Below are 27,061 nucleotides of genomic sequence, written 5' to 3'. Positions count from 1 at the left end.
AAGGCTTTGGTTGGTCTGGCGCTTTCGAAGAAGATACTTATCTAAGATGTCATGCAGTGGGACTGGATCTGAAACCAGGTATTTGGGAAGCAAACTTCTTGCTATGCCTACAGCATATGTTTGTATGTGTGAATGTGTACATGTATGTTCCTGCATGCATGCAATTAGATATAAATGTTAATAGTCCATGTTTGTCACTGCTTGAACAAAATGGTGATGATGTAGACATTACTTCTTGGCATTATGCCCAGTCATTCTGGGCTTCCACAGACTTCTGCAATAAAAAACGAAATGTTCCTTGCTTGAAAAATAGGTATGGGTTAACAACAGAAAGAGCATCCAGCCATAAAGTCTTGCTTCAAAGGAGTCATCAAACTGATGCCATGATGGAAAAACAGAAGCTAAACCAATGAATAAACAAACAAAAACAAAATCACTCACCGGTTCCAACATAACCAGCAGATCACATAAACACAGCCATTTCAGGTTAGCAGTTGGATAAAAGGCATGGAAACATCCGGTAAAAGTGTCATGGCATGCAGACAGGATTTCTTCGGCCATCTGCCGAAATTCGGGACTCATTGGTGGGTTGGAGAGTGAAAGCCTAACTTTCGAAGGACGGACCTCTTCAGCAAGAATCTTGCGAAGCAAATCTCTGGAGTTGCCAACACCTTCAGCCAATTTCATGGTTTCTGGTATGGTTTTTTTGCTGACAGCTAAAATCAAACGAGAAAAAAGTTTAAAAGCAATCAATAAGAATTATTTTTTTTGTTGTTTTAAAAATCTTCAAAGTATTTAAACAATTCTCATCATTCAACATCCATGTTCCAAGCTGGCATGGGTTGGACAAAATGGGTACATAATGGTTTTTTTTTTTTTTTTTGTGGGGTAGAGGCAATTAGATAAGGGTGCTTGATACAGGGTTGTTTTATTAGGGTAACATAAATGGAACTAAAACCTTTATTGGGTGTGGGGGGTTAGTAGAGAAGGGGGCCAATGAAGATATGGCTACATTAGCACAATCTCAACTGCCTCCAACTCAGGTATACAACAAATGGAAAATATTACAGCAGCAACAGTAGTAGTAACAGCAGCAGCAAAAGTAATGGTAATAGTGACAGTAGGTGCAAGAATAGTAGCAGCAGTAGCAGCAGCAGCAAGAGAAACAACAACAAGAGTAGTATAGGGTGGTCCAAAAGTCACTGTGAGGCTGCAATCTTTCATTATTTACATTATTTACATTTGACAGATATTTGTCCTCATCTTGTTTGTTGTTAACACGTTTTGTCTGATATACCCTTCAGCCTTCATCAGGTGTCTTGGAGAAATTTTGAACACGGGTTCTCATTCCTAAGGTATTTTTCGATGTTATTATTATTATTATTATTATTCAGCTCTTAACCACTACACCATATGCCCATAGGCATATGGCGTAGTGGTTAAGAGCGGGGGCTACTAACCCCAAGATTCTGAGTTCGATTCCAGGCAGTGACCTGAATAATAATAATAATAATAATAATAATAATATCGAAAAATACCTCGGGAATGAGAACCCGGATTCAAAATTTCCTCAAGACACCTGATGAAGGCTGGAGGGTATATCAGCCGAAACATTGTGTTAACAACAAACAAGATGAGGACAAATATCCATCAAATGTAAATCATGTAAATAATGTACATAATTCCTCATCGCTAAAATATAAAACTATATTGCAATCTTTGATAATTTTTATATTTTTTGACCCTTTTTTTTTCCTTTCGGGGATATTATAGACTAGGTCCTGGAAATTAATTATGGAAAAATATGGCACCACACAATGCACCTAAGTGGTGAAATTGTTCTACAGAAATCAGGATACTGGACCCAGAAACCCTTATAGCTGTCATGGAACATATTTTGCAAAGGGCACAGATGTGTGAAGCTGAAAATGGATGCCATTTAAAAGAGGTCATCTTTCAAATGTAATGCAGGGGTATCATGAAAAAGGACTAATGTAAATTAAACTCCAATATCTCCTCTATATTGAATTAAAATTTCATACACTTATTTTTTTAAATAAGGGAGTTATTAAAAATTAAAACCCCTCAGTGACTTTTGGGTCACCCTGTTGTAGTAGTAGTAGTAGTAGTAGTAGCAGCAGCAGCAAGAGTAGCAGTAATAATACTAGTTACAGCAGCAGTAGGAGTAATGATGGTAGCAGGTGTTAGAGATCATTATCATCACATTGAGTTCATTAAGTTTCCAGATCTAGCTCAATGGTCCCATGTGACATGCAGAGTTCTCACAACAGATATTAGGACAACATGAACAATAGACAGTATAGAGTACCAAAGCAGAGATCAGAACAAGATTAGGACAAAACATAAGCAGTAGGCAATATGAAGTACCATGGCAGAAATTAGGGCAGAAGCAGTATAGAAGTACTAAAGTAGAGATGAGGTCTTGCATCAAAGTTTAGGACAATGTTAGGTAAATAACAGACAGCAGATAGTATTGGGGAACACATGTTAGGATGATATTTCAGAGTGACTGGTGTGGAGTACCATGCAAGAAGTAAAAGTATTGCTGTATAGATAGGGATATAAACTGGGATTAGAAATCTTACTAGATAAAGAGAGAGAAAAAGTAGAGAAAGAAAGAGTAAGAGAAGAAAAAAAAAGAAAAACTAGTAAGACAGGGGAAGGAGGCTGAGAGGAGAAAGATGGGGAGTGCATACCTCCATCAGAGAACACCTCATTAATGTAAATTTTAATGAGACGAAGGCAAGCTTTGCAGATGTAGACAAATCTTTGGAGATCGGAGACTAGTGCTGTACGGCTAATTCCTTTCAGTCCGTCAAGTTCAGCAGCGGAAGAATGGAAGGAAGACCACGCCCACTCCAAGAGATTTAATAAGGCATCGAAGCAACTCTGAAAAAGTAATTAATAAATTCAGTAGTTATTTAATTAGAATAGTTTTTTTTTAGAGTTTGAATTAAGAAAAAGAAAAGGAGGATTTTTGTAGACAATGACGATAAATGCATGAAGCTAGTTTCTAACCATATTACTGCACTAACTGGACCCTAACTAAGGCACTGGTAGAAAAACTAGATAGAATGAATACACACAAGATTTCTGAGAACAGCACTTAACATCAAACAGTAATCCCATACAACAGATCAGGTTCTTTATGGTAATCTTCCAAGAGTTACCTCCACCATAAAAGAAAGAAGATTGATTATTCTGCAGACATCTTTAGAAGCAAGGATGAAGTAGCGAGTCAAATGCTGATGGCTCATGTGGGAACCAACACATGAAAAATAGCCTGGGGTTGTCCTGCCATGACATTTATTGACCAACTGATTAAAGATGCTGCTCTACTGAAGAACAATCTTCCAAGAGCAATGAGGGTTAGGAGTATTCTCAACACAAATGATTGATGGTGTTCATCTGCAGATGATATAGTAGTAGTAGCACCTTCTTACTGGTACCTATTTATTGGCTCATAGCTGGAGTGAAGTAGGATGAAACTGGTCCTTCTGAACTCAAAATGTAAAGCAATTATAAGCAAATATTCCAAGGTCCAGCACAGTGAAGTTTCTACCAATTCACAACAATCCTAATAATAAAAATAGTAAAAATAATGCCTTCAAATTTTGGCACAAGGTCAGCAATTTCGAAGTACCGGGTAAGTCGATTACATTGACCCCAGTGATCAACTGGTACTTATTTTATTGACCCTAAAAGGATGAAAGACAAAGTTGACCTCAGCAGAATTTGAACTCAGGACTTAAAGACAGACAAAATGTTGCTAGGCATTTTGCCCAGTGTGCTAACGATTCTGCCAGCTTGCCACCCATAATAATAATAATAATAATAATAATAATAATAATAATAATAATGATAATAATAATAATAATAATAATAATAATAATAATAACAATAATAATAATAATAATAATAATAATAATAATAATGATAATTGGCACAAGGCCAGCAATTTTAGGGAGGTGTGTAAGTTGGGTGCATCGACTTCAGTACTCTACTGGTACTTATCAACTCCAAAAGGATGAAAGGCAAAGCTGACCTTGACAGAATCTGATCAAACTCAGAATGTAGCAATGGGTGAAATACCACTAAGCATTTCGTCAGGCATGCTAATGATTCTGCCAGATCGTCACCTTTAATAATAATAATAATAATAATAATAATAATAGTAATAATAATTTATGATAGATGTACAAGACTAGCAATTTTTTTAAGAAAGGACTTAATGCATGGTCAGTTCAATCAGTAGCGACCCAGGATTAAACAACAGTGTGATTCTCACAATGAAGGAGCATCACCATGGGTCAACAAGAGAACTTCTACATGGTTGCTTCACCTGCTAAATGTAGCAACCAAATCTCCCAAAATCACATCCTATCATTTTTAAAGACACATTGGCTAATGTAGTTGGCACCGACTGATGCTGGCGCCGACCGACGCTGGCGCCGACCGACGCTGGCGCCGACCGACGCTGGCGCCGACCGACGCTGGCGCCGACCGACGCTGGCGCCGACCTACGTTGGCACCGACCGACGCTGGCGCCGACCTACGTTGGCACCGACTGATGCTGGCACTGACAGACATTGTCAGCGACAGCAACAACAAAGATACACTTACAGGTGATACAGTTCTGCTGAAGTCTTGAGTTAATATATGAGCAGGCTCTAAATGTTCAGCTTTACGAGGAATTGACTGTCTGTCTGGTGATGGTAATCTGAAGAAGGAAAAAAGAACAACAATAACAATAATAATTGGGCCTAATTTAGTCAGAAACTTTGAAAGGAAGAGGATTAGTCAAGTACAATGACCCCAGTTCTGGCCAAATACCTCATTTAATCAACCCTGTAGGGATGAAAAGCCAATAATAAATGATTAAAAAGAATACCTTTTTGTGAATAATAATTTGGTAGTGAGGCTCCAATTTGGAAGATCAGAGGGTTTTACAGAGATCGGAGTTTCCTCTTACCTATCACTACTCTTAGATCTGCTCTGGCCTAGAGTAATAGTAACTTTCAAGGGCGCCACTTAAGGGTCAAAGAGCAGAAGACAGCCCTATGGTTTAGGCATACAGGACTCAGAAGAGGGCTGGCCCCTAGACAGGTGTTGTACAGATCCACTGTTAAGTAGACATGCCCTTATGCCACTTGAATCACTTCCTCTGTCACAGAGATAGATAAATAGGTCTTGTGTCTCAAATGTAAGCTCAGGAGAGCAGGAATCTAACAAGTAAACTAAATAAACCAGCAGGAGGCAATGGGAAGCCATTGATGTGTTTTCCCCAAGCAAAATCATGAAACTTCAAACTTTGGCATAGAGTTCCATGATTACCAATGCACTCAGACATGGCACATAACAAGAGAGACCAAGGACAGAATTTCACTTTATTTTTAGGAAGCAAATAGATATTTGCTTGTGGTTCATTGAAGTGAGACATTCTTACAAGCATGAACCTAAGAAGGGAGCCTTGACCCAATAGAAATAATAGCCAAATCTACCTCACTTGTGCACTTGTAAAGGCAATGTCAATTCGATGGAGGGAGTGAGCTAATGTACAGCACACACATTTGATCATTATAAACAAATCCTTTATGCAGGTCATTCAATAAAACCTGAACACTCACACATCATCTTTGAGGAGAAAATTCTATCGCGGGCATGTACATGTGTGGGTTTCTTTGTCTCAACATTGTGATAGTTGCAAATGAGAGTCATTACCATAAGAGAAGCTGTTACTTATTTTTAACAAAATTCTGCAAAATAGTATTTGGTCATAAGGAAATATCACCTTGCTTGGAAACAGGTGAGGGTGAGTGACAAAAGGGTCATACACATATAGAAAAACTACAGCAATGAACTCCATCTAACCCATACAAGCATGGAAAGGTAGACGTTAAAACAATGATGACGATGATGATGTTGCATGGATGACCATACAAACTGTGAAGATGTCACCCTTAAAATTTGCATTAACTCAAATTTGGCTAAGACAGATTACAAGTTTGTAAGGGGCATAAAAGTAGAAGCAGAAAAGGATGAGAAAAGGGATTAAGAGAAAGAGATTTCAACCAACCTGTAAAGTAACTGAGGGATCTGTCCAGCATTCACATCAGTTCCATTATTGGATTTCTTTGAACTCTTGAATTTAAACACCACTCTATGTAACAAGAGATAGAAAGAAAGTTGTGAATATAAAATGGAAGGCAATAATTTATGCACTTTTAAGTCAACAAATCTTTTTATTCTTCCTTAAATTTTACTTTAGAAATTATTATCATCATCGATATTGGCAAACAGAATCATTAGCACACTGGACAAACTGCTTAGAAGCATTTTTTCCAGCTTTATCTTCTGAGTTCAAATTCCAACGGGGCTGACTTTGCCTTTCAAGGTTGACGAAATAAGTACCAGTTGAGCACTGGGGGTCAATGTAATTGGCTAGTCCCTTTCATTAAAGCTTCATGGCCTATGCTTACAGCAGAAAGAATTATCGTTATTATTATTATTATTATTATTATTAATACTATCAAACTGACACAGACAGAGAGACTGAAAAATGCTTTGCACTATTTCTTTAGACTCATTATGTTCTAAGTGCAAATTCTACAGAGTTTTTAACTTTACTTTTCATCTTTACGAAGTCAATAAAATAAGTACCAGTTGAGCAGTGGGATCAATGTAACAGACTAGGTCTGAGACGTTTTAGCATCTGCCATTTAGCACCACTGATTTGATGCGGAGTTATTTGATATCCAGATGTTATGTTTTCATGTTTCCATTGCTCTCTGTGTGTTTCTGGACATATTCCTCTCTATGTGTCTGAGGAGAGGGAAAGTGTTTTCCTCAAATGTTTTCAATTAATAAATTGTAATATCTCTCCTCCTCGTGGTCTATCTGTGTTTATTTTTGCATGTGTCTGTACCTGTGTTTGAATTCCAGCACCAAAATGTACTGTCGCCAAAACAGGCTGAATGTCCAGTTTAACCATGCCAAATTGTCAGTCTCCAAACAGCTGCACCAAATCATTTCATTCCATAATTGACTTACTATCTGCCCCAAAATTCTTCACATACTTCTCACATTACCAATCTATTACTGTAACTCTTATTTCTGATAGCTGAGGATTTATTCTATAACTAAGCACTCTTCAGGAAACTAGAATCAACCTCATGTCAACCAAGCAAACAGAGGTAAGCACAGTTATGTATTTTTCCCAGCAGCACAAGAATGGGTGCCTTAGCAGCAGCAATATGTTTGAACTTCAGATACTTCAACACTAATTTGATACTTAAACCATGCAACCATTCGGCCCCAACACCTCCAGTTTTTGAGGGGCAATTGTGCAAATTATACCCATAGACTTTTTTTTTTAAGACACTTTCAGTAAAAAAAAATGTGGTTTTAGAATCACTGGCTGCGCAAAATTAAAAAATGGAAAAAAATTCAGTGGAGATCATGCTTGGGATTAAATGTCTCCTAAATCAGAGTTGACCAGGAGTTAATCAATCAATCAATCAATCAATCAATGCAAATACTCACTGATCTTCTGTAGTGACAACAGCCTGCCCACTTGATCCACAGTCACTACTTGGTCCAGATATCCTAGCCCAAGCCACATACCAGATATTAGCCTGGAGAGACACCGGCTCATAAAATAACATTGCATAGGTTTCTCTGGAAAACAAACAACAAAGGCATTAATTAATCTTCACAAAGGGAACAAAATCTGCTTAACATATATCTATGTCTACTGTCCTGTCTTTCTGTCTAAGTATCTATCAATATGCCCGCTTGCCTTGTGTGTGTGTGTGTGTGTGTGTGAGTATTTATTCACATATAAATATTCTTCATTCCTATAGTCAACATTATCAATAACAATATTTATCTATCGTTGGTGCTACCATAATTTAACACTTTGGAAGAAAACAAAACAACTTACCTGGCAGCACATTCAAATGGAATTTCTTCAGTTTCTGCCAACAGAGTTCCATCTTCTTCCTTGTCAGCACCATCAAAGCCAAGTTCAAACAGCTGTACCAGACACACAGACACATAGATCAATGGTTCAAATAACAAACAGTCAGGACAGAAAAATCAAAGATTGAGAGATTTGAGTGGATGTCTGTGTGTGTACATGTATGGTGTGTGTTTGTACATATGTGTTAATGTTTGTGTATGCATGTCTGTGTGTGTGACTATACACATGTATAAATGAATGTATATATAGTATTTGCATATAACCATATCTTTGTGTGTGTGTGTGTGTGTGTGTGTGTGTGTGTGTGTGTAAGCGCTGTATATGAATATCCATATCCAATATTCTAAATGTTTCTCCTAATTTGGGTAAATATTGATTTCAAATTTTGGCACAAGGCCAGCGATTTTGTGGAAGTGGGTAAATTGATTACATCAACCACAGTGCTCAACTGGTACTTATTTTATCAACCCTGGAAGAATGAAAGGCAAAGTCAACCTCAGTGGAATTTGAACACAGAACCTAAAGACAGATGAAATGCCACTAAGCATTTTGTCCAGAGTGCTAACGCTTCTGCCAGCTCGCCACCTTATATTTGGGTAAATATTATAATCTAATCAGTATTAAAATTGCTGCTTTAGTTTCACTCAATTATACAATAACATCTTAGGATATGATTAACTTTTGGCTTATGAAAATATGAGGTTTTGATTTTAGGAATTGACTTGCAAGATGCATGGTGTGAGTTCTTGTGTGGAAGCAAATTTTATTTTATATCGATTAGGGTCTGGCATAATGACTCACCCTAAATACAACAAAATATAAGTTTAACCCTTTTGATACCAACTCACCTGAAACTGCCTCTGGCTAGATAGTACAGATGTCCTGTTTTTAAAAGTTCTGAATTAAAATCTTCCACCAAACCTTAGTCACAATTTATGTTCCTAACACTAGCATAATAATAACTAAGTTATGTTACTAAATTCTTTGTTATATCTAAAATTAATTGAAAGAAACACAGCATCTCAACAGAGATATGGTAACAAATAGGTTAATAAACTAACTAGTATTAGTAATATAAATCAGTAACCTATGTTTTATTCAATCCAAGCAAAACTTTTGAGTGAAACCGAGTCATGAGTTTGTTCCACGTGGTCAGATGATCAGTAAGGTGTTTCGGTTCGATGTCCTTAACCTTTTGAAAGAGGCAATGTGAAGAAAGAGGACTGCACCATGGACAAATAGAACCTGAATGTTGCACTATGACAATGCACCTGCTAGCACAGCACTCCTTATCTGTGACCGGTTGACAAAGCATGCAATTACTCGTTCCTGCATCCACCCTACTGCATAGATTTGGTTCCGTTAAGTTCAGGTCCACATCAATGAACATCAATTTTATTCACTACAAGAACTCTATACTATCCCAGAAAATGTGTTTAAAAGCAAGAAAATAAAAGTTGGAAGTGGGTATGAATAGTAGCAGAAGCTAAAGACTATAAGCTGGATTAAATTGTAAGTAAATCAGTAACTTGGTTTAAGAAGTCAGGTTTCTCTTTTATACAGGTCTCACATATTCACACTTGCACTCGCACAAACATACATACATATATAGACATACACACAAATGCACATATTGTTAGCTAAAGTTTTTAACTTCGGAAAACAGCAATAGTTTAAGTGAAAATAGAGAATCTTACCTTGATTCGTCCAAAATATTCTCCACGGCCTCCAAACAAGCCAAAGCCACCCAATAGTATATCGGTGTCAGACATAAAGCGAATAGCTTCAACTGAATGGCCCGAATAACCCCAACCACCTCCATGACCTGCAGTAGACAAACAAGGTATGTTCTTAATAAGGACCACCAATGGTGGAAGGGAGGCTGGAGAAGTGGAGCAACAACAAACTAGATCTTTAGTAACAACAAAACAGATTCATAGAGAGAAGTATCAAGATGGAGAAAAGAGAGAGAGAGATAGAGAGAGAGAGAGTAACTTACTATCAAATCTGTTAATAATTGAAAAGTCTTCTTTGGTGTAATCCTTGGTGGCCGCCCTCTTCTCCTTCGTCTCTTCGTACACCACCAAGTGTAGCTGTTGGGCAGTGGTCAATGTATCGAGACAAGCTACAAGTACAGACAAAAGAACACACATGAAGATAATCAACCAAACATTATGTACATATGTTTACTATTTGTTATAAAAGACAATATTTTTTATGCTCCCACACAATGCAGGTTTCATTAAGAGTAATTGAGACACCATACATCATCTCAAAAATACATCTTCCTCTTCAAATGAAAAAAGTTTATAAAATATTTGTAATGGAAATTTTGATGTTTATATGTTGACACTGCTTTCATGTTTATATTGCTGCCCACACACTGTGTCCACATCCCCCCATTATTCACATCTCTTCACTGTCCACATGCCTTTCATGTCCACATTTCTTCACTTTCCACATTTCATTCAGTGTCCATATCCTTTCAAGGTCTATACCTCTCTCCTTTCCACACCTTTTCCACTTTACCTGGCACATCGCTTTAGAGTCCACACCCCATTACTTCCCATACCTCTTCAGTCTCCACATACTTTTAGTAACCACATCTTTTCCCTACCAACAGCTCCTCAGGGAGTGTACATAATCACTCAACCTGCTTGAAATAGCAGGTCAAAGCTCCTTCAAAACACACATAACCTTAAAATCTCACACAAAGAACACACTGAATAAGATAGCCCTAGATAACCATTAAAAAGATGGCATAGTCATAGCCTGAATGCCCTGATCATAGGCCTACCCAATTAAAGTTAATGCAAGGGATTTTTAGTGATTAGGGAAGCCATATTTTGGTTACTATGCATTAGCACAGTGGTGCCATGCCCACTTCAACCAATTAAAGTTGACTGCGGAAAGATACCAGTAGCAACTTTTGCCCAGCAGTAAAACATGCTGTTTTCTATTTATATATATATATATATGTATTTTCTATATGTAGCACTTGGCCAAGCAAAAGATGTATAGTCCACAGATGAGGTCCAGAGATTCTCCATATAGAAGACACTTTGTAGTGCTCAAAAGATTCTAACTTAGACGCCGATGTCTTTACAGAGGATCAATTCCACAAGCTAAAGAATGGCTGGAAGAGGGATCAAGTTGAGTGGATATAGAGGCAATTATGCAGATAAATTAGAGACATTAAATATATTAAATATAATAGTTTGGGTATGAAATACAAAATGTTTATATATATATATATATATATATATATATATATATACACACACACACACAAACCCATGCGCATACATACATGCATACAAACATACATACATACTTACCAAGCATGTGCAATGAACAATGTGACCTTGTGGAATAGGAACTAGCTCTTGTAGGTATATACATTTCGGGACTGAGGATGTTACAGAAGCTGGAGTCAATGCTGTAAAGAGGACGGGCCTCAGGAAGCAATACCATGTAGCAATTGATTAAATTCTTGCTGGGAGAATAGCTAAAATAGATACAAAGTCAGAAGTTCAGTAAACAAAAACAAAAAAAAAAGCATATTTGATAAGATATTGCAAGGATACTAAAACAGAACCAGATGACAGAACTTATTGTCCTTTGGTTTTGCAAACAAATGAGATTTTATAATTAACAATGTAAGTAATTCCAAACCAGAAAACACTTCGTCAGGTGGTGGATAGTCTTTTATAAGGATACTACACAAGCATTGGATTAAATTACTATTTTCTTATTTCTTTATTGCCCACAAGGGGCTAAACATAGAGGGGACAAACAAGGACAGACAAAGGGATTAAGTCGATTACATCGATCCCAGTGCGTAACTGGTACTTAATTTATCGGCCCCGAAAGGATAAAAGGCAAAGTCGACCTCGGTGGAATTTGAACTCAGAACGTAACGGCAGACGAAATACTGCTAAGCATTTCGCCCACTGTACGTCTGATCACCACAGCTTGCCGCCTTTTAAATTACTATTTTCTTGTGAAGAACTGTCACTGGTAAGTAATTAAGCAATTATCTGTGTGATAATTATCATACAACATACACTAGTTAAACATGTGGAAAGATTACATAATCTATGGTGTTATAATAAAGAGTTTGAGTAAACCACCTGTTGTATTTAGCTCTTAAATATATGTGTGCATGTGTGTGTGTATATATATATACACACACGCATATAGTGTACTCAATGTATAAACTGTATATACATATCCATATTGTACATACAGTATAAATATTTTGTAAATGCATTTTTCATATATATATATATATATATATATATATATAGGTATTCTCACATGCCACTCACCTCCAAAGAGTGTCATACACTGGATCTAGACACACAGCATGGTGAAACAGGTTTTCTTGATCAGCCGAACTGAAACTGAAATGAAAGTAACAAAAGAGTTATCTATAGTTTTTAAGGTTTCTGCTTTTTTAATTTTTTTTTTTTACCAATTTTCAAATTGCTTCTTTACATAATAAAAGAGAATTGTGGAATGTATTTCCAAGCAATGTTTTTCTTTACAACTAAATCTCTTCTCACTCATCACTAAGCACTTAAATGTCAGGTGGAAGTGGAAGCAGTTGTCTGCGAACATACTTAAGCAAATAAAAATGTCTTACCCAGAAAGTTTAAATAAATAAATAAATAAATAAAAAAGTTATCATTATTGACTCAGAAGAGTGATAGGCAACAATTAAGCCTAAGTCGATTGAAGATCAGATTACAGTTTAATGAAAATCATTGTGGGGCCATGCTAGACTAAAAATCAGAACAAAGAGAAAAGAGAAGTAATGGTTGAACATGGCAGGGCCAATGATCAACATTAAGAGCATACAGAGGTAAAGCTGAGCCTAGTAGGACTGAAGATCAAAACAAAGGAGAAGCAATATGGATCCTGAAAGGACCAGAGATCGAAATGCAGAGACTAGAGAGGCAATTATGAGTCTGGCAGGATGGAAGACAAAAACACAGAGAAGGGAGAAGCAATAATAAGACTGAAAGGACTGGAGATCAAAATACAGAGAATAGAGACGTAATGTTGAGTCTGGCAGGACCGAAGATGAAAACATAGAGAAGGGAGAGGCAATATTGAGGTTGACCAGATCAGAAGTGAGAATCTAAAACAATAGGACCTGATACAGTAAGGCATACAGTCCAGCCATGTGATTCTATAACTTCACTGCCACAGTAACTCTGCCAGAATCTTTTTAGTCTATTTCAAGAGATGAGAAGATAAATTTATTGATAAGATTGATGTAGACTGTTTTAATAAGAATTTTCAATAAGAGAACAAAGCAACTAGTTTAGGGGAAAATTTCATTCAATTGAAATATTCTCAGAATTTGGAGAGCATTTATTTCATCAATATAGCAGAGGACAACATAAGAAGTTGATCTCTGAAGGATCTGAACTCAGAGTATGAAGGGAAATAATGCTAAGCAGTTATTCCATTATTCTTATTTCTTTACTGCCCACAAGGGGCTACACACAGAGGGGACAAACAAACGGATTAAGTCGATTATATTGACCCCAGTGCATAACTGGTACTTATTTAATTGACCCCAAAAGGATGAAAGGTAAAGTCAACCTCGGCGGAATTTGAACCCAGAACGTAGCAGCAGACGATACTGCCAAGCATTTCGCCCGGCGTGCTAACGTTTCTGCCAGATCGCCGCCTTTCTACCATTCTACATACCACAGCCTGTAACAATTTGTGAAAACAATTCATTTCTCACACAGGCACAAAACCAGTTATTTAGCAAGAGGAGAACAGTTGATTTTATCGACCATACCACTTGACAGGAACGTTTTGTGAACTAGAAAGGATAAAAGGTAAAGTTGTCTACAACAGGTTTAGTCATAACTAAAAATCACAAGATGCTTTAATGATTCTGCCAATCTTTCACCCTTGTAATAATAATGCTTTATTTCTCTGGTTTCTAAGAAATTTCAAAGAAAAGGTACATAAGGTTGACAAACCAATCTCATTTGAACTGGAAATCAGAACAATGACAACAATATTAATATGCTGCAATTTAATTTTAAGCGAACGACTAATATCTGTAATTTTTCTATTCCCATATTCTTAAATCTAGAAGAAAACTTATAATGGAATCCACCCAAATATATAACTGATGCTTATTTCACTAACCATCCCTGAAGTAACTGTCAAGAAGGCATCATAAATCTGATTAAACAAGACCCTTAATGATAGTAGCTATAAATACCATTACAGCATGGACAGTGAAAAGATTTTAGACAATTGTTGACAACATCTGGGCTGATCCTTTTTTTTTTGTCCACAGAGAGAGGGTGTATAAAAGGAACATATATTTATGATTGCCCAATATATTTAATAAAGTTTAATTAATAAATTCCCACAGTGTTGGTTGATATCTATAGCCTCATTCTGTAGTACATCATATTATAAAGAGGAAACACTGAACTCAGTAATTATCAATTCATAGCTGTGGCCAGTGCACCCTGACTGGCTCCCGTGCTGGTGGCATGTAAAATGCATAATCCAAATGTGGTCGATGCCAGTGCCGCCTGACTGGCTCCCGTGCCAGTGGCATGCAAAAAGCACTATCCGAACATGATCGAAGCTAGGGTCGCCTGACTGGCTCCTGTGCCAGTGGTACGTAAAAAGCACCCACAACACTCTCGGAGTGCTTGGCATTAGGAAGGGCATCCAGCTGTAGAAACATTGCCAGATCAGATTGGAGCCTGGTGCAGCCACTGGCTTTCCAGACCTCAGTCAAATCATCCAACCCATGCCAGCATGGAAAAATGGATGTTAAATGATGAGATATATATATATATATATATATATATATATATATATATATATATAGCTTTAAAGCCAGGAACTTTTCAGCACCCCTTCATGTGTGTATGTGTGTGTGTGTGCGTGTGTATATATATATATATATATATATATATATATATATATATGTGTGTGTGTGTGGAAAGCAGACGTTAAATGATACACACACACATATATATATATATATAATTCTGTTCTCAGTCGTCCCATATAAAACACAACCACATACCTTTTACAACAGCCATCATGTTTACTAATCATCAGACACTTCATAGTACAGCCACTGTCTTCATTAACAGGAATTAAGCCTGGAAATAACATTAGACAAAAAGGTCAGAAGGTCAAATAATGATAATGTAGTTCAGTTACAAGAGATGTGGAATATGTGCGTGTGTGCACATAAGTGTATAGATGTGAACATAAGGATGCAGATGTGTGTAAGGGGGGGGTGCATGGACAAGTATGAGCGTGTGCAAGCATGTGAATGTAAGAGAGCTGGTGAACGTGTAGCTTGGCAAGTGATTGTACATGTGGGTGAATCACTACATGTAAGAGTGTGAATGTATAGGGATACAAAATGTGGTGAGGTCAACAGAACAAATATTTTCTGGGTCACAAAATACTAGTTTCACATTTATATATTTACATTTACACATACACATATACATATACATATACACACACACACACACACACACACACACACACACACACACACACACACACACACACACACACACACTGCATCTTCATTTTTACAGCCATTTTCCATGCTTGCATGGGTTGCACAGGTCTTCAACAATACAGCATCATCGACTTATTGCAACTGGGATTCAAACTCCTGAAATCATCTTTCATCAATTATGCCTAAGTCTTCCTTGGTTTCCCTCTTTTATTGTTTCCTTCTACTCAGATAATTTGGCACTTCTTTAGCCAACTGTTATCATACATATACAATACATGACCATACCATACCATAGCAGCACATTTTTCTCTCAGCTCATTTCTAATGTCATTTGTGTGTGTGTGAGTATATATCTTTATACACACACACACACACACACACACACATGTATATATGTGGTTCAAAATTAAACAAAAAAAGACAGATAGGTGATATATATATGTATATATAATCGTTTGTCTGGATGTTTTGTTGTTCCTTTTTTGTATCATCTAACTGACTGGATGTTTGGCGTTCTTGTCCCATTTTTGGTATTCCTTTATATATATATATATATACACATATATATATATATTGCCAGGAATCACTGGAAAAAAACCCACCAACTTTTTAGAGAATTTTTAGAGTTTTTTTAGAGGATTTTTCAACTCTGATTTTCATAGCAATGCTGGCACCTTGCGTGCCCTATGATGATTATAAATTAATTATAAAATTCTGGATTTGCTATTTATCAGCTTTTGCTTGCTGGCCATTTATATTATTATTGTTATTTATTTTACTAATGAAAATAATTAATAATAATATCTGCTTAAATATTTTTGAATATTTATTCATTTAGTGTGTGTGTGTATGTGTGTGTGTGTGTGTGTGTGTGTGTGTGTGTGTGTGTATACACACATGTAAATATTAAACACCCGGAGAAGCATGTTCAACTCATTTATTTCCAGGTTTCAAAGTGACTACAGAGCATGGTAGGTATCTACCATGTCAGCTATCTTCTCCAGGTCAACAAATGCTAAGTGGAGTGGTTTACCTCTCATACCACACCTCTACTCATGCATTTCAACAATCACCTTTCATCGTATCATCATTAATGTTGGCAACAATGAAGTTTTGCAGCTGATAGGAAGAACACATTTTTGGCAGTGGATAGGTTATACACAAATACAGGCCAACATAGACATTAAGTGATACATTCACACACACACATAATGCGCAACAAGCCTGCTAACACAATGATAAATGAACTCACCAATACAAGATTGGTTGGCAAAGATGTTACAGCTAGTGAGTGTGTGAGCATTGATCAAAGATTCATCAATTCTCATGTACGTCTGATCACCACTGGCACCAATCCAAGTGGAACGGCGACCGTATCGAGCACCTGCAACACAAGCAGAAGAAAAGAATTTTGTCTTAATACTTTAAGTGAATTCATACATATATATATATACACACATATACATACACATCTCTTAGTGTTTATAAATGTTATCATGTACAGTAATGCCACAAAGTAAAAGTGAGTCTCCCAGCAAGTCTGAATGAAGACTGAACACACTAGTTGGTTGGATTTTCATTCCAACTTATTGAGAGCCTAGTGGTTAAAGAGCAGAGTCTGCTTTCATAGTAAAGTTAAATATATCTTTTATCTGTCTCTGTCAATAAACTGCAACCATGTTGGGGCACCATCTTGAAGAACTTTTAGTCAAATGAATCAACCTCAGTACATTTCTTTTTTCTTAAGCCTTGTATGTATTCCATCGCTCTCTTTTTGCTGAACCACTAGGTTACAGGGATGTAAACAAACCAACACCAGTTACCAAGCAGTAGTGGGGGACAAATGTAGGGCCAAAGACACATACACACATGTGTGTATGTGTGTAAAGCTTGAAACACGTGTACCGCAGAATCCTTTGTGTTTTTGTTTTTATTTTTTGCATTTACAATTCATTCTTTCACCTCAACCACGAGCTGGCATACACAGGTGCTTACAATTGTCAAGTATTGCCTCTAACATATATATATATATTTGTGTGTGTGTGTGTGTGTGTGTGTATGTGTGCATACATACATGTATATATATATATATATATATATATATATATATATATATATATATACAACAGGTTTCTTTCAGCCTGTCATGTATATTGCCTGTGTCTTTGTGACTGTGTTTGTCCCCTACCACCACTCAACACCAAGTGTTGTGTTTATCTCCCCATAACTTAGTGGTTCAACTAAAGGGACCAACAGAATAAGTACCAGGTTTTAAAAAAATGACTGAGGTCAATTCATTTGACTAATGTTCGTCAAGGCGATGCCCCAGTATGGTCACAGCCTAATGACTGAAACAAGTAAAAGATAAAAGATTTTGCACAAATTCTTTATTTGAAGCATTTAGAAACTATTTTTTTTATTTTTGCTTTTGATGAACACAAGAAAGAAAGAAGAAAGCAAGAGAACCAACCAATGCCAGGAACAGGTCCAGGAACTGTATACCAAGGATGGCTCTTATCCTTCACTCCACCATCTTCAGGACATACACGACCTAAAGCTCCTTTCTGAAAAAAATAAACCAGAAAAGAAAGAAAATATAAATTTAGAATAAACCAAGGAAATGGTTATTTTTGATTGGCGTAAGACCTCACCAAGCTGGAAGACAGATAAAAAATGCATCAACCCTAAGGGTTTATGAGCAAACCTAGCTATAATCTTGTGAAACAGTTCTCAATTTCCAGAAGAGAATCAAAGCTCTTAAGGCAATGGCAGAAGCAGCTGAGTAGAGTTCCAACAGGATCCAGCCAAGGAGGGATGGAAATGAGTTTCAAAAGGTATAATTTACCCTACAGTCAACTGGTGTCTTTGATTGAACTAGTTACAACACCCAAGGTACCTTGGCTCTGGCACACCTTAAGCATTCAAGAGGGCTGCAATACAGATAGTAGCACAGAGTGTGGCAATATAGGTATATCTAAAAGTCATGACCAGGATGCAGCCTGGCCCCCTTAGAGTGTAAGGAGTTAAGGACCAAAACACTTGCATGAGGGACAGAAGTGGAGTGCTTCTTCTCTAAAGACCTTCAGCATTTCACCTCTTCCTAGAGCTTCTTACTGCTGATTGGCACAAGACCTGACCAATCTGGAAGATATAAAAGCTAGTTAAATGAATCCCAATATTCAGATTAGTACTTATCAGGAGTTGAATTCCATGCATAAATGGATGTAACTAAATAAATGGATGTAACATTGCCCTTAAAAACAATGACTTTCAAATTATGGCACAAGGCGAGCAAATTTAGGAGGGGTAGTTGACTACATCAACTCCAGTACTTCACTGGTACTTATTTTATGGAGCACCAAATATATGAAAGGTAAAGTTGATCTCACTACAATTTGAACTCAGAACATAAAAAGCCAGATTAAGGGCTAGAATTAAATTGTGTAAACCATTTGGTTTAGTACCACCATTTCTAGCACTTCACCATAAGTTTATGTCTGTATTTTTACGTTGACATCGGTTGGATATGCAGCACTTCAGGATATCTGACAAACACAGAACTACAATACTCTGTTGTATATGCCACGGTCTTTTATGGCTAGATGCCTTTCTCACTACCAACAATTTTGTAGCATAGATGTGGTGCATTTATCATCCCACCAGCATTAGAGAATCTCTATGCCAATATTAATGTCTCCACTGCCCAGTGTTAGTGGAAACACTCCTCTTTTAGATGGGTTCCTGAAGGAGTCCAAGTCACTTCCCTTCTCTCTCTTGACACGTTCTCCGTGGCTAGATGCACAACTTAGTGTCAGCCACTTTACAATAAATTTAAACAATCGTCGTCGTCGTCGTCGTCGTTTAACGTCCGCTTTCCATGCTAGCATGGGTTGGACGATTTGACTGAGGACTGGTGAAACCAGATGGCTACACCAGGCTCCAATCTGATTTGGCAGAGTTTCGACAGCTGGATGCCCTTCCTAATGCCAACCACTCAGAGAGTGTAGTGGGTGCTTTTACATGTCACCCGTACGAAGGCCAGTCAGGCGGTACTGGCAACGGCCACGCTCATCTCGCTCGAGAAACCTCATGTGTCACCCGCACAAGAGCCAGTCCAGGGGTACCAGCAACGATCCCGCTCGAAAATCCCACAACAACCCCACACAAGAGCCAGTTCAGGGGCACCGGCAACGATCTCGCTCGAAGAAATTTCATGTGTCACCAGCACAAATTTGGCAACAGAAATCGAGGTGGTGGTGGAAGTGGTGGTGATGATGATGATGATGATGATAAGTAGATGTATTAACTCACCTGATAACTGCCACATGTGTACACTTGGCCATTTGCTAGTAATATCACTGTATGACTGCTTCCAGCTGCCACTTGGACAGCTGATATCGGCAACAGGACTTTGGTAGGTACACCTCTGTAACAATATGATACACCATTTCAAATTGAGGATAAATTTCATTAATTAATTAAAAAAAAAACATAAAAATGCCCAATGAAGAGAGTCTAGTATGTGTATATGTATGTAATTGTGTGTGTGTGTGTGTGTGTGTGTGTGTGTGTGTGTGCGTGCGTGTGTGTGTGTAGTGATGTATACAAGCCATATATAAAGAGTGAATGAAAGAGAGAGAGAGAGAGAGAGTTTAATAAAAATGTCCCTTACCGTACAGCAACATCTCCAACACCAAGTTGACCGTATTGGTTGCTACCAAAAGTATACACATCACCATTCTGTAGAAGTACCACTGAAGATGCAATACAAAACATAGTTTTAACAATAGTAGTAGTAGTAGTAGTAAGCGGGAAGAAAGAATTTTAATATGTTCATATAAAAACTGACCCTACCAAATGATAGCAACATCACTTTAAACCTCTTCCCAAACATATACAAAGAAAATATTTGATATCTTCTGATAAAAATAACTAAATTTCTTTCAAAATACACCTTACAGCCTCAAGGATGGACACATTAGATGATGTAATCCTAGATACACCATAGCTGAAAAAATAAAAGACGCACTGTTCATGACTAAAAAAATCTATGACTAAATAAGTCTATTTTATAAGTAATGATATAGAGTGAAAGAACAACAACAGAAAATTGCTGGAAACTCATAGACCCTTCTGCTCAACATGGGTTCAAAAAGGACCTAGGTCATGTCTATGCGGAGAAGGAAGAGGTAGACACCTATAACATAGGTATCTACAAAGAGTTTCTATGTGACAGCTGACAGCCATAAATCAGATCTGAAACTGGAGCAAAGAACCAGCAAAATGGAAGGTGACATGATGGTGGAATGGTACAATACATACAGCTCAAACAGCTAACAGGCAGCCTAGGAAAAAATGTAAATGCACAACAAGAAGCAAATACCAGGTTATTAGAAGAGAAAATAGACATCTGGTATACTTAATTATGAAAGAAACTCTTATGTAAGGAGTTTACCAATGTTCTACAGCAAGAGCATAGGGAGCGTGAAGTGTTCAAGATTGCAAAGCTGTATGGCTGTGAAGCACAGGTATAGCTGTGCGGTTAACAAGCCGGATTTCTAACCATGTGGTCTCAGGTTCAATACCGCTGGATGCTTGTAAACAATCATCACTGTTGAACAAGTGGTGCCGTTTGTTTCCAGTCTTCGGTGAAAAACATGTTTGGTTATGGGGAAATAATACATTACCTTTCCTGAAAACAGGTGAGGTTTGACAATGGGCCATCTGGCCATAGAAAAAAATCTGCCTCAATAAAAATCCATTTGACCCATGAAAGCATGGAAAAGTGAACACTGATGATGATCATACACACACAAATTAGGTTAGGTCCCATCCAGCTTCAGTGCAGTCAGAGAGAACACACCTACTACTCACTGTCTTCAAATGTGTGGATATCAGCCCATTAATCTTACAAAAAAAAAGATGATTTAACAACTAAAATATACTTTTTCTCAAGGGTTTTAGACCCGAAATTGATTTAGCAAAAGACCACCATCGTTACTTTCAGTTTGAAGCCAAGGGAGGAGTTGTGGCATAACCATTTACCATGCTAGAAATAGAAGCCAAAGTGGTTGGTGTTAGGAAAGGCATCCAGCTGTAAAAGCCATACTAAAGTAAACAGTGGAATATGGCACAATCCTTTGCTTTACAAGCTCTTGTCTAACCAACCAACCAACCTAAGAAAGCATGGAAGACGGATGTTAAATGATGACGATGATCTATCTATTTCTAATCATGTCCTACTGTGGCTTAAAAAATAGGCAAAATAAAAAAAGATATTTTGAACAGTATAGTCTCCTCTGAGACACACAAAAGATAAAAGATGCGACTGTCACATTTTGAACACTTTTGATCATAAGTCTGTTTGTTTAGGTCGGACCTGAAGTTAAACAACAACAACTAGTTTTTTTTTGTTTGTTTGTTTTTTTTTTACCTGAAGTACGTTATGTAAAACTTCACATTATCAATAATTATGTTAAATAGATATTAAACCACTAACCTGTGTGATGCTGTCCACAAGACACCTGTGTGACTGGAATATCACCGTCACCAACCAGAATTTCAGCAGGTGGAAGACTAACCATTTTTGAATAGTCGGTTTCTAGCTCATCAACTTCACCTGCAAAAGGATAAAAAGAAATGAGAGAATATTTTTTTTATATATCTTCTTTAACCATGATAATGTGAATAAAGCATGCTGAAATTCTATATTTTGGTAATCCATCCTTTACAGTAAGCTGGAGTTTTTTTTTGTTTTTTTTTTTGGAGTTGAGTTGAACCTCTTCCAGTAAGTTATGAATTTCAGTAATTTCTCAAGCATCTTATTCAACATGCTGAGTAAAAGTGAGGTCAGTGAATAATAAAAATCCTGTCACTCAGCTCTCACTACATGAGTGATGAGTGGCATCACTCATTCTCACTCATTCCCATAAACAGTGGTAGCACTGTAGAACTGCTAAATGTTTCTTTAGTTTGTCAGCAGTGATAAATTCAGTTCCTTCCATGGAAAAAAAAAACTATTTGCAATAAACAAACTCCTTCCTACCCAGGAAGAGACTTAACAACCTATATAATCCAATTATTGAATATAGTTCATACAGATGCTTGTGGTTAAATAAAAAGATTACCCACATGCTCTGCTGGATGTGAAATGTGAAAGAGCATGTATGACAAAGTATAAATGTCTGATGAAGATTAGCAGTATTTTTTTCTCAAAACAGCTGGAATACCAGAGCTCGACAACAACAAACCCTAAATTGGCAGTCAAAGAAAGCTGGCAGGGTGAGGGGAGATTCTATACCTCTCCTTCCAACAGTAAGTAATCACAACAGTTTACCTCGAAATTTGATCTGCTTCATTCCTTTGCTTTTTGACTTTGGAACACGCTCAACTTTCTCAATTCGTTTTCCAATCTGCTCGAGAGGTTTCACACCGGGACGTCCTCCTGAACAGACAAAGAAAAAAAATGATTACAATGAAATGAAGAATGAATGAAAAGATAATCATATCACTAACAAGAAGTTACAACAACACATAAAAATGCAATTGTGTTGATATTATAATAGTGGAAAGGTGCATGGCCTAGACATTAAGATTATTGGGATTGTAATAATAAGGTCAAGGGTTTGGTTCCATATCCGGACAGTGCAATGTGTTCTTGAACAAGGCACTACATTTTGCCTTGCTCAAGTCAAGTCTGTTCAGCTGAAAATATGTATCAGCCAAGTACTGGTGCAGATTGATTTCTCTCTTGCTGTGACACCCTCAATATCCTGCCAAGTCAAAAGTAAGAGGGACAAGAGGATGTGTCTGCACATGGTTGCATAGGCACCATAACCAATTAGGAAAAGGATGGTACCTGCCAATAAGTCATTCTCACTCATGAGCTACAAGTCTAGAGTGTGTTTGTAGGAGTATCGGTGTGTGTGCGTGCACATTTGTGTGCATGTATGTGCACACATTTGTGCTTTTGCGTGTATGTTTTTGTGTGCATGTGTTTGTGTAAGCATGAGTGCATATTTAATTTTTTAAGTTAGCCAGGGATAGTTCCCAGGACTTTTGCAAGTCTTCCAAGAGATCAATGCCATTGAAACTCAATTCATGATGTATGTGTGTGTGTGTGTGTGTAAACAGTATGTAAAAATATAGATTATGAAAAAATAGTACTTTATATAGAAACAAAAAGAATAATAATTAGACAAAGGGTCTGACTCAGAGACAGAAGTAGATATATAGATGGATAGAGAGATACACTGGTACATGCAAAAATGTATTGACAGATACTAGGACACTTAACACAAAGACATATTTGCAGAGACACATAGACAAACATACAGAAAGAGACAGAGATGGAGAGACAGACAGATGAACAGACAGACATATGGACAGACAGGCAGGTATATGAACAGAAAAACAGATGTATGAACAGATAGACAGATGTATGAACAGCTTGAGAAACATATGTATGACCAGAAAGATATATGAACAGGCAGACACATATGAACAGATAGACAGACAGACGTATGAACAGACAGACAGACGTATGAACAGACAGACAGACGTATGAACAGACAGACAGACGTATGAACAGACAGACAGACGTATGAACAGACAGACAGACGTATGAACAGACAGACAGACGTATGAACAGACAGACAGACGTATGAACAGACAGACAGACACATGAACAGACAGACAGACACATGAACAGACAGACAGACACATGAACAGACAGACAGACACATGAACAGACAGACAGACACATGAACAGACAGACAGACACATGAACAGACAGACAGACACATGAACAGACAGACAGACACATGAACAGACAGACAGACACATGAACAGACAGACAGACACATGAACAGACAGACAGACACATGAACAGACAGACAGACACATGAACAGACAGACAGACACATGAACAGACAGACAGACATGAACAGACAGACAGACATGAACAGACAGACAGACATGAACAGACAGACATGAACAGACAGACAGACATGAACAGACAGACAGACATGAACAGACAGACACATGAACAGACAGACACATGAACAGACAGACACATGAACAGACAGACACATGAACAGACAGACACATGAACAGACAGACACATGAACAGACAGACACATGAACAGACAGACACATGAACAGACAGACACATGAACAGACAGACACATGAACAGACAGACACATGAACAGACAGACACATGAACAGACAGACACATGAACAGACAGACACATGAACAGACAGACACATGAACAGACAGACACATGAACAGACAGACAGACAGACAGACACACACATGAACAGACAGACAGACATGAACAGACAGGCACATATGAACAGACAGACAAATGCATATGAACAGACAGGCAGACAGACATATGAACAGAGAGACAGACATACGAGTCAAAAGACAGCTAGACAGAGGTCAGATAAAGAGATGTGACAACATACCGGCTATGAGATCGTATGAAACAGGATGGTCGGGTTTGTTGGAGACGTCCTTGAGACCTCGGTCATTCAGTTGGTCAGATATTTCACTCTCCCCTGCACAACTTTTGCATGCACCACATTCTGCACAGCCTGAATCACCAGCACCGCAACCACAGGGTCTGTTTGACAGAAAAGGGTAGAAAGGAATATACAGATAGCAAAAGTAAGTGATACTAGCAGGAAGAGAGAGAGAGATACAAAGTGACAGAGAAGAAGAAGAGAGACAGAGACAAAGTGATGTGGAAAAAAAGAGAGAGGAGAAAGAAGGTGCACAAAGCATGGTTTTGTGGTTAAGAAGCTTCTTTTGCAACCACTTAGTTTTGAGTTCAGTCACACTTCAGGACACACAAGGAAAGTGTCTTCTACTATAACCCCAGGCCAACCAATGCCTTGTGAATGAATTTGGTAGATGCAAAACTATGTAGAAGCCCGTTGTGTGTGCGTACATGTGTGTGTATGTGTGTGTGCAGATGTGTGTCTTTGTCACCTCCACACCACTTGACAACCAGTTTTGGTTTGTTTATGTCACTGTAACTTAGCAGTTCCCCATAGAGATGAGGCTAATAGAAAAGGTACCAGACTTGCAAAAATAAGTACTGGGGATGATTAGTTTGATTGAAACATGCCAAGGTTGTGCTCCTGTATGGCCACACTACACTCACTGAAACAAATAAAAGATGAAAGAGACAGACAGACAGAGTAAGTGATGTAGTGAGAGATAGAAAGTTACAGAGAAAGAAGTAGTCAGGATTTGAACTCAGAACAAAAGGGCAATGCTAAATACAGCAAGGTGTTTCGTCTATTGCTCTAACATTACTGCCAGTCCACAACAACCTCTTAGGTGGAGGGCCATGAATTTTGATAGAAATAGTCAAATTTATCCTAATTAATAACTGGTACTAAGATGAAGGCATATAGCCTGGTGGTCACAATGTTGCACTTACAATTGCAAGATCATGGTTTCAATTCACACACCAAGCAGTCTATTGTGTTCCTAAGCAATACACATCGTTACACTTTGCTCTAGTTCATTCAGCTGTGAGTAACCCTGTGATGGACTGGCATCAGAGAGTATATCGTGATCATGGTCCCTTATACACCATGGGAACCAAATAACTGGTCCTACAAGTCCTAGGACCTGGGACAGTAATGTCTAGGGAGGTAATGATGAAGGATACAATCAAATTTACCCCCAATTAATGATTGGTACTTATCAGCACCAAAAAAGGATGATGTTCACTCTAGCAGAATTTGAACTCAAAACATAACAGGATGTAATTAAATACCTAAAAGTCTTTCATCCAATTTTTGTTGTATCTCACGAGGGTCTTTATGCCAATAATAAACTAACACACACACACTGGGTCTATTTCACTTCTTTGTTTTTTTTATTTTTCAGTTTAATTGTTTGGTCAATCAATCAATCAGCTAGGTGTGTTAAAGACCTTTTCATTGTTATTTTCAGCCTCACCTCCCAAGATGCTACAAAATCTGTCCCAACACACGAGTTAACATCAAGAATCTTGCAAACCAAATGCAGAAACCAGACGTTTTATTCAATGCTTTACCAATTCTACCATCAAATAACCACACAAGGAAAACAACAAAGAATCTTTGACACGGTCATGCTATTTGCAAGACATAGCAACCAAATGTCCTTCAAAAGACACTATAGGAAGAAGACATGCGATAATGTAGTCCTGGATATACAAAAACAGATGGGATGGGATGGGATGGGATGGGATGGTCATGGCTGTAATGTCTTAGGTTGTAAGTCTATCTGAGTTAGAGTTGACTTGGAGCTAAACTACAGCAGTAACAACAAAAGCAACATAATTCCCATACTACCAATTTCCTCTGCAAAATAAGGATAACAGCGACCCTTTGAAAAAATGAGCTGTGCAAGGTGGAGTAGCTGTTGCTGACCATTCCCTGAAGCAACACCATTGCCACAGGACACAGGACACCATTGCCACAGTCATTACCACAGGACACAAGCTAAGCACACCAT

The 27,061-nt window shown here is 37.7% G+C and overlaps 1 protein-coding gene across 43 annotated transcripts in view; it reads right to left on the bottom strand.

Moving 5' to 3' along the window:
- The window catches only part of LOC106869699 (E3 ubiquitin-protein ligase MYCBP2), a 185,766-nt gene that overhangs the window by 98,300 nt on the left and 60,405 nt on the right, over window positions 1–27,061 (bottom strand). For all 43 annotated transcript variants that reach the window (XM_089361720.1, XM_089361741.1, XM_089361724.1 and 40 more), the window contains exons 18-35: window positions 25,012–25,169; window positions 22,879–22,986; window positions 22,042–22,161; window positions 20,215–20,296; window positions 19,854–19,968; window positions 18,013–18,106; window positions 16,795–16,926; window positions 15,087–15,165; window positions 12,334–12,408; window positions 11,341–11,510; window positions 10,002–10,127; window positions 9,700–9,827; window positions 7,964–8,055; window positions 7,564–7,698; window positions 6,098–6,181; window positions 4,645–4,741; window positions 2,718–2,910; window positions 442–716 (exon numbers count right to left, since the gene is read on the bottom strand). In XM_089361720.1, coding sequence (XP_089217846.1) covers window positions 442–716; window positions 2,718–2,910; window positions 4,645–4,741; window positions 6,098–6,181; window positions 7,564–7,698; window positions 7,964–8,055; window positions 9,700–9,827; window positions 10,002–10,127; window positions 11,341–11,510; window positions 12,334–12,408; window positions 15,087–15,165; window positions 16,795–16,926; window positions 18,013–18,106; window positions 19,854–19,968; window positions 20,215–20,296; window positions 22,042–22,161; window positions 22,879–22,986; window positions 25,012–25,169 — 2,263 coding nt within the window. The remainder of the gene's footprint in view (window positions 1–441; window positions 717–2,717; window positions 2,911–4,644; window positions 4,742–6,097; window positions 6,182–7,563; window positions 7,699–7,963; window positions 8,056–9,699; window positions 9,828–10,001; window positions 10,128–11,340; window positions 11,511–12,333; window positions 12,409–15,086; window positions 15,166–16,794; window positions 16,927–18,012; window positions 18,107–19,853; window positions 19,969–20,214; window positions 20,297–22,041; window positions 22,162–22,878; window positions 22,987–25,011; window positions 25,170–27,061) is intronic.

Source organism: Octopus bimaculoides, chromosome 13 (genome assembly GCF_046866305.1).
Source record: "Octopus bimaculoides isolate indiv1 chromosome 13, ASM4686630v1, whole genome shotgun sequence".
Taxonomy (NCBI): domain Eukaryota; kingdom Metazoa; phylum Mollusca; class Cephalopoda; order Octopoda; family Octopodidae; genus Octopus; species Octopus bimaculoides.
The sequence above is the reverse complement of the archived record's forward strand: the minus strand, read 5'-3'. Positions and strand labels throughout refer to the sequence as shown.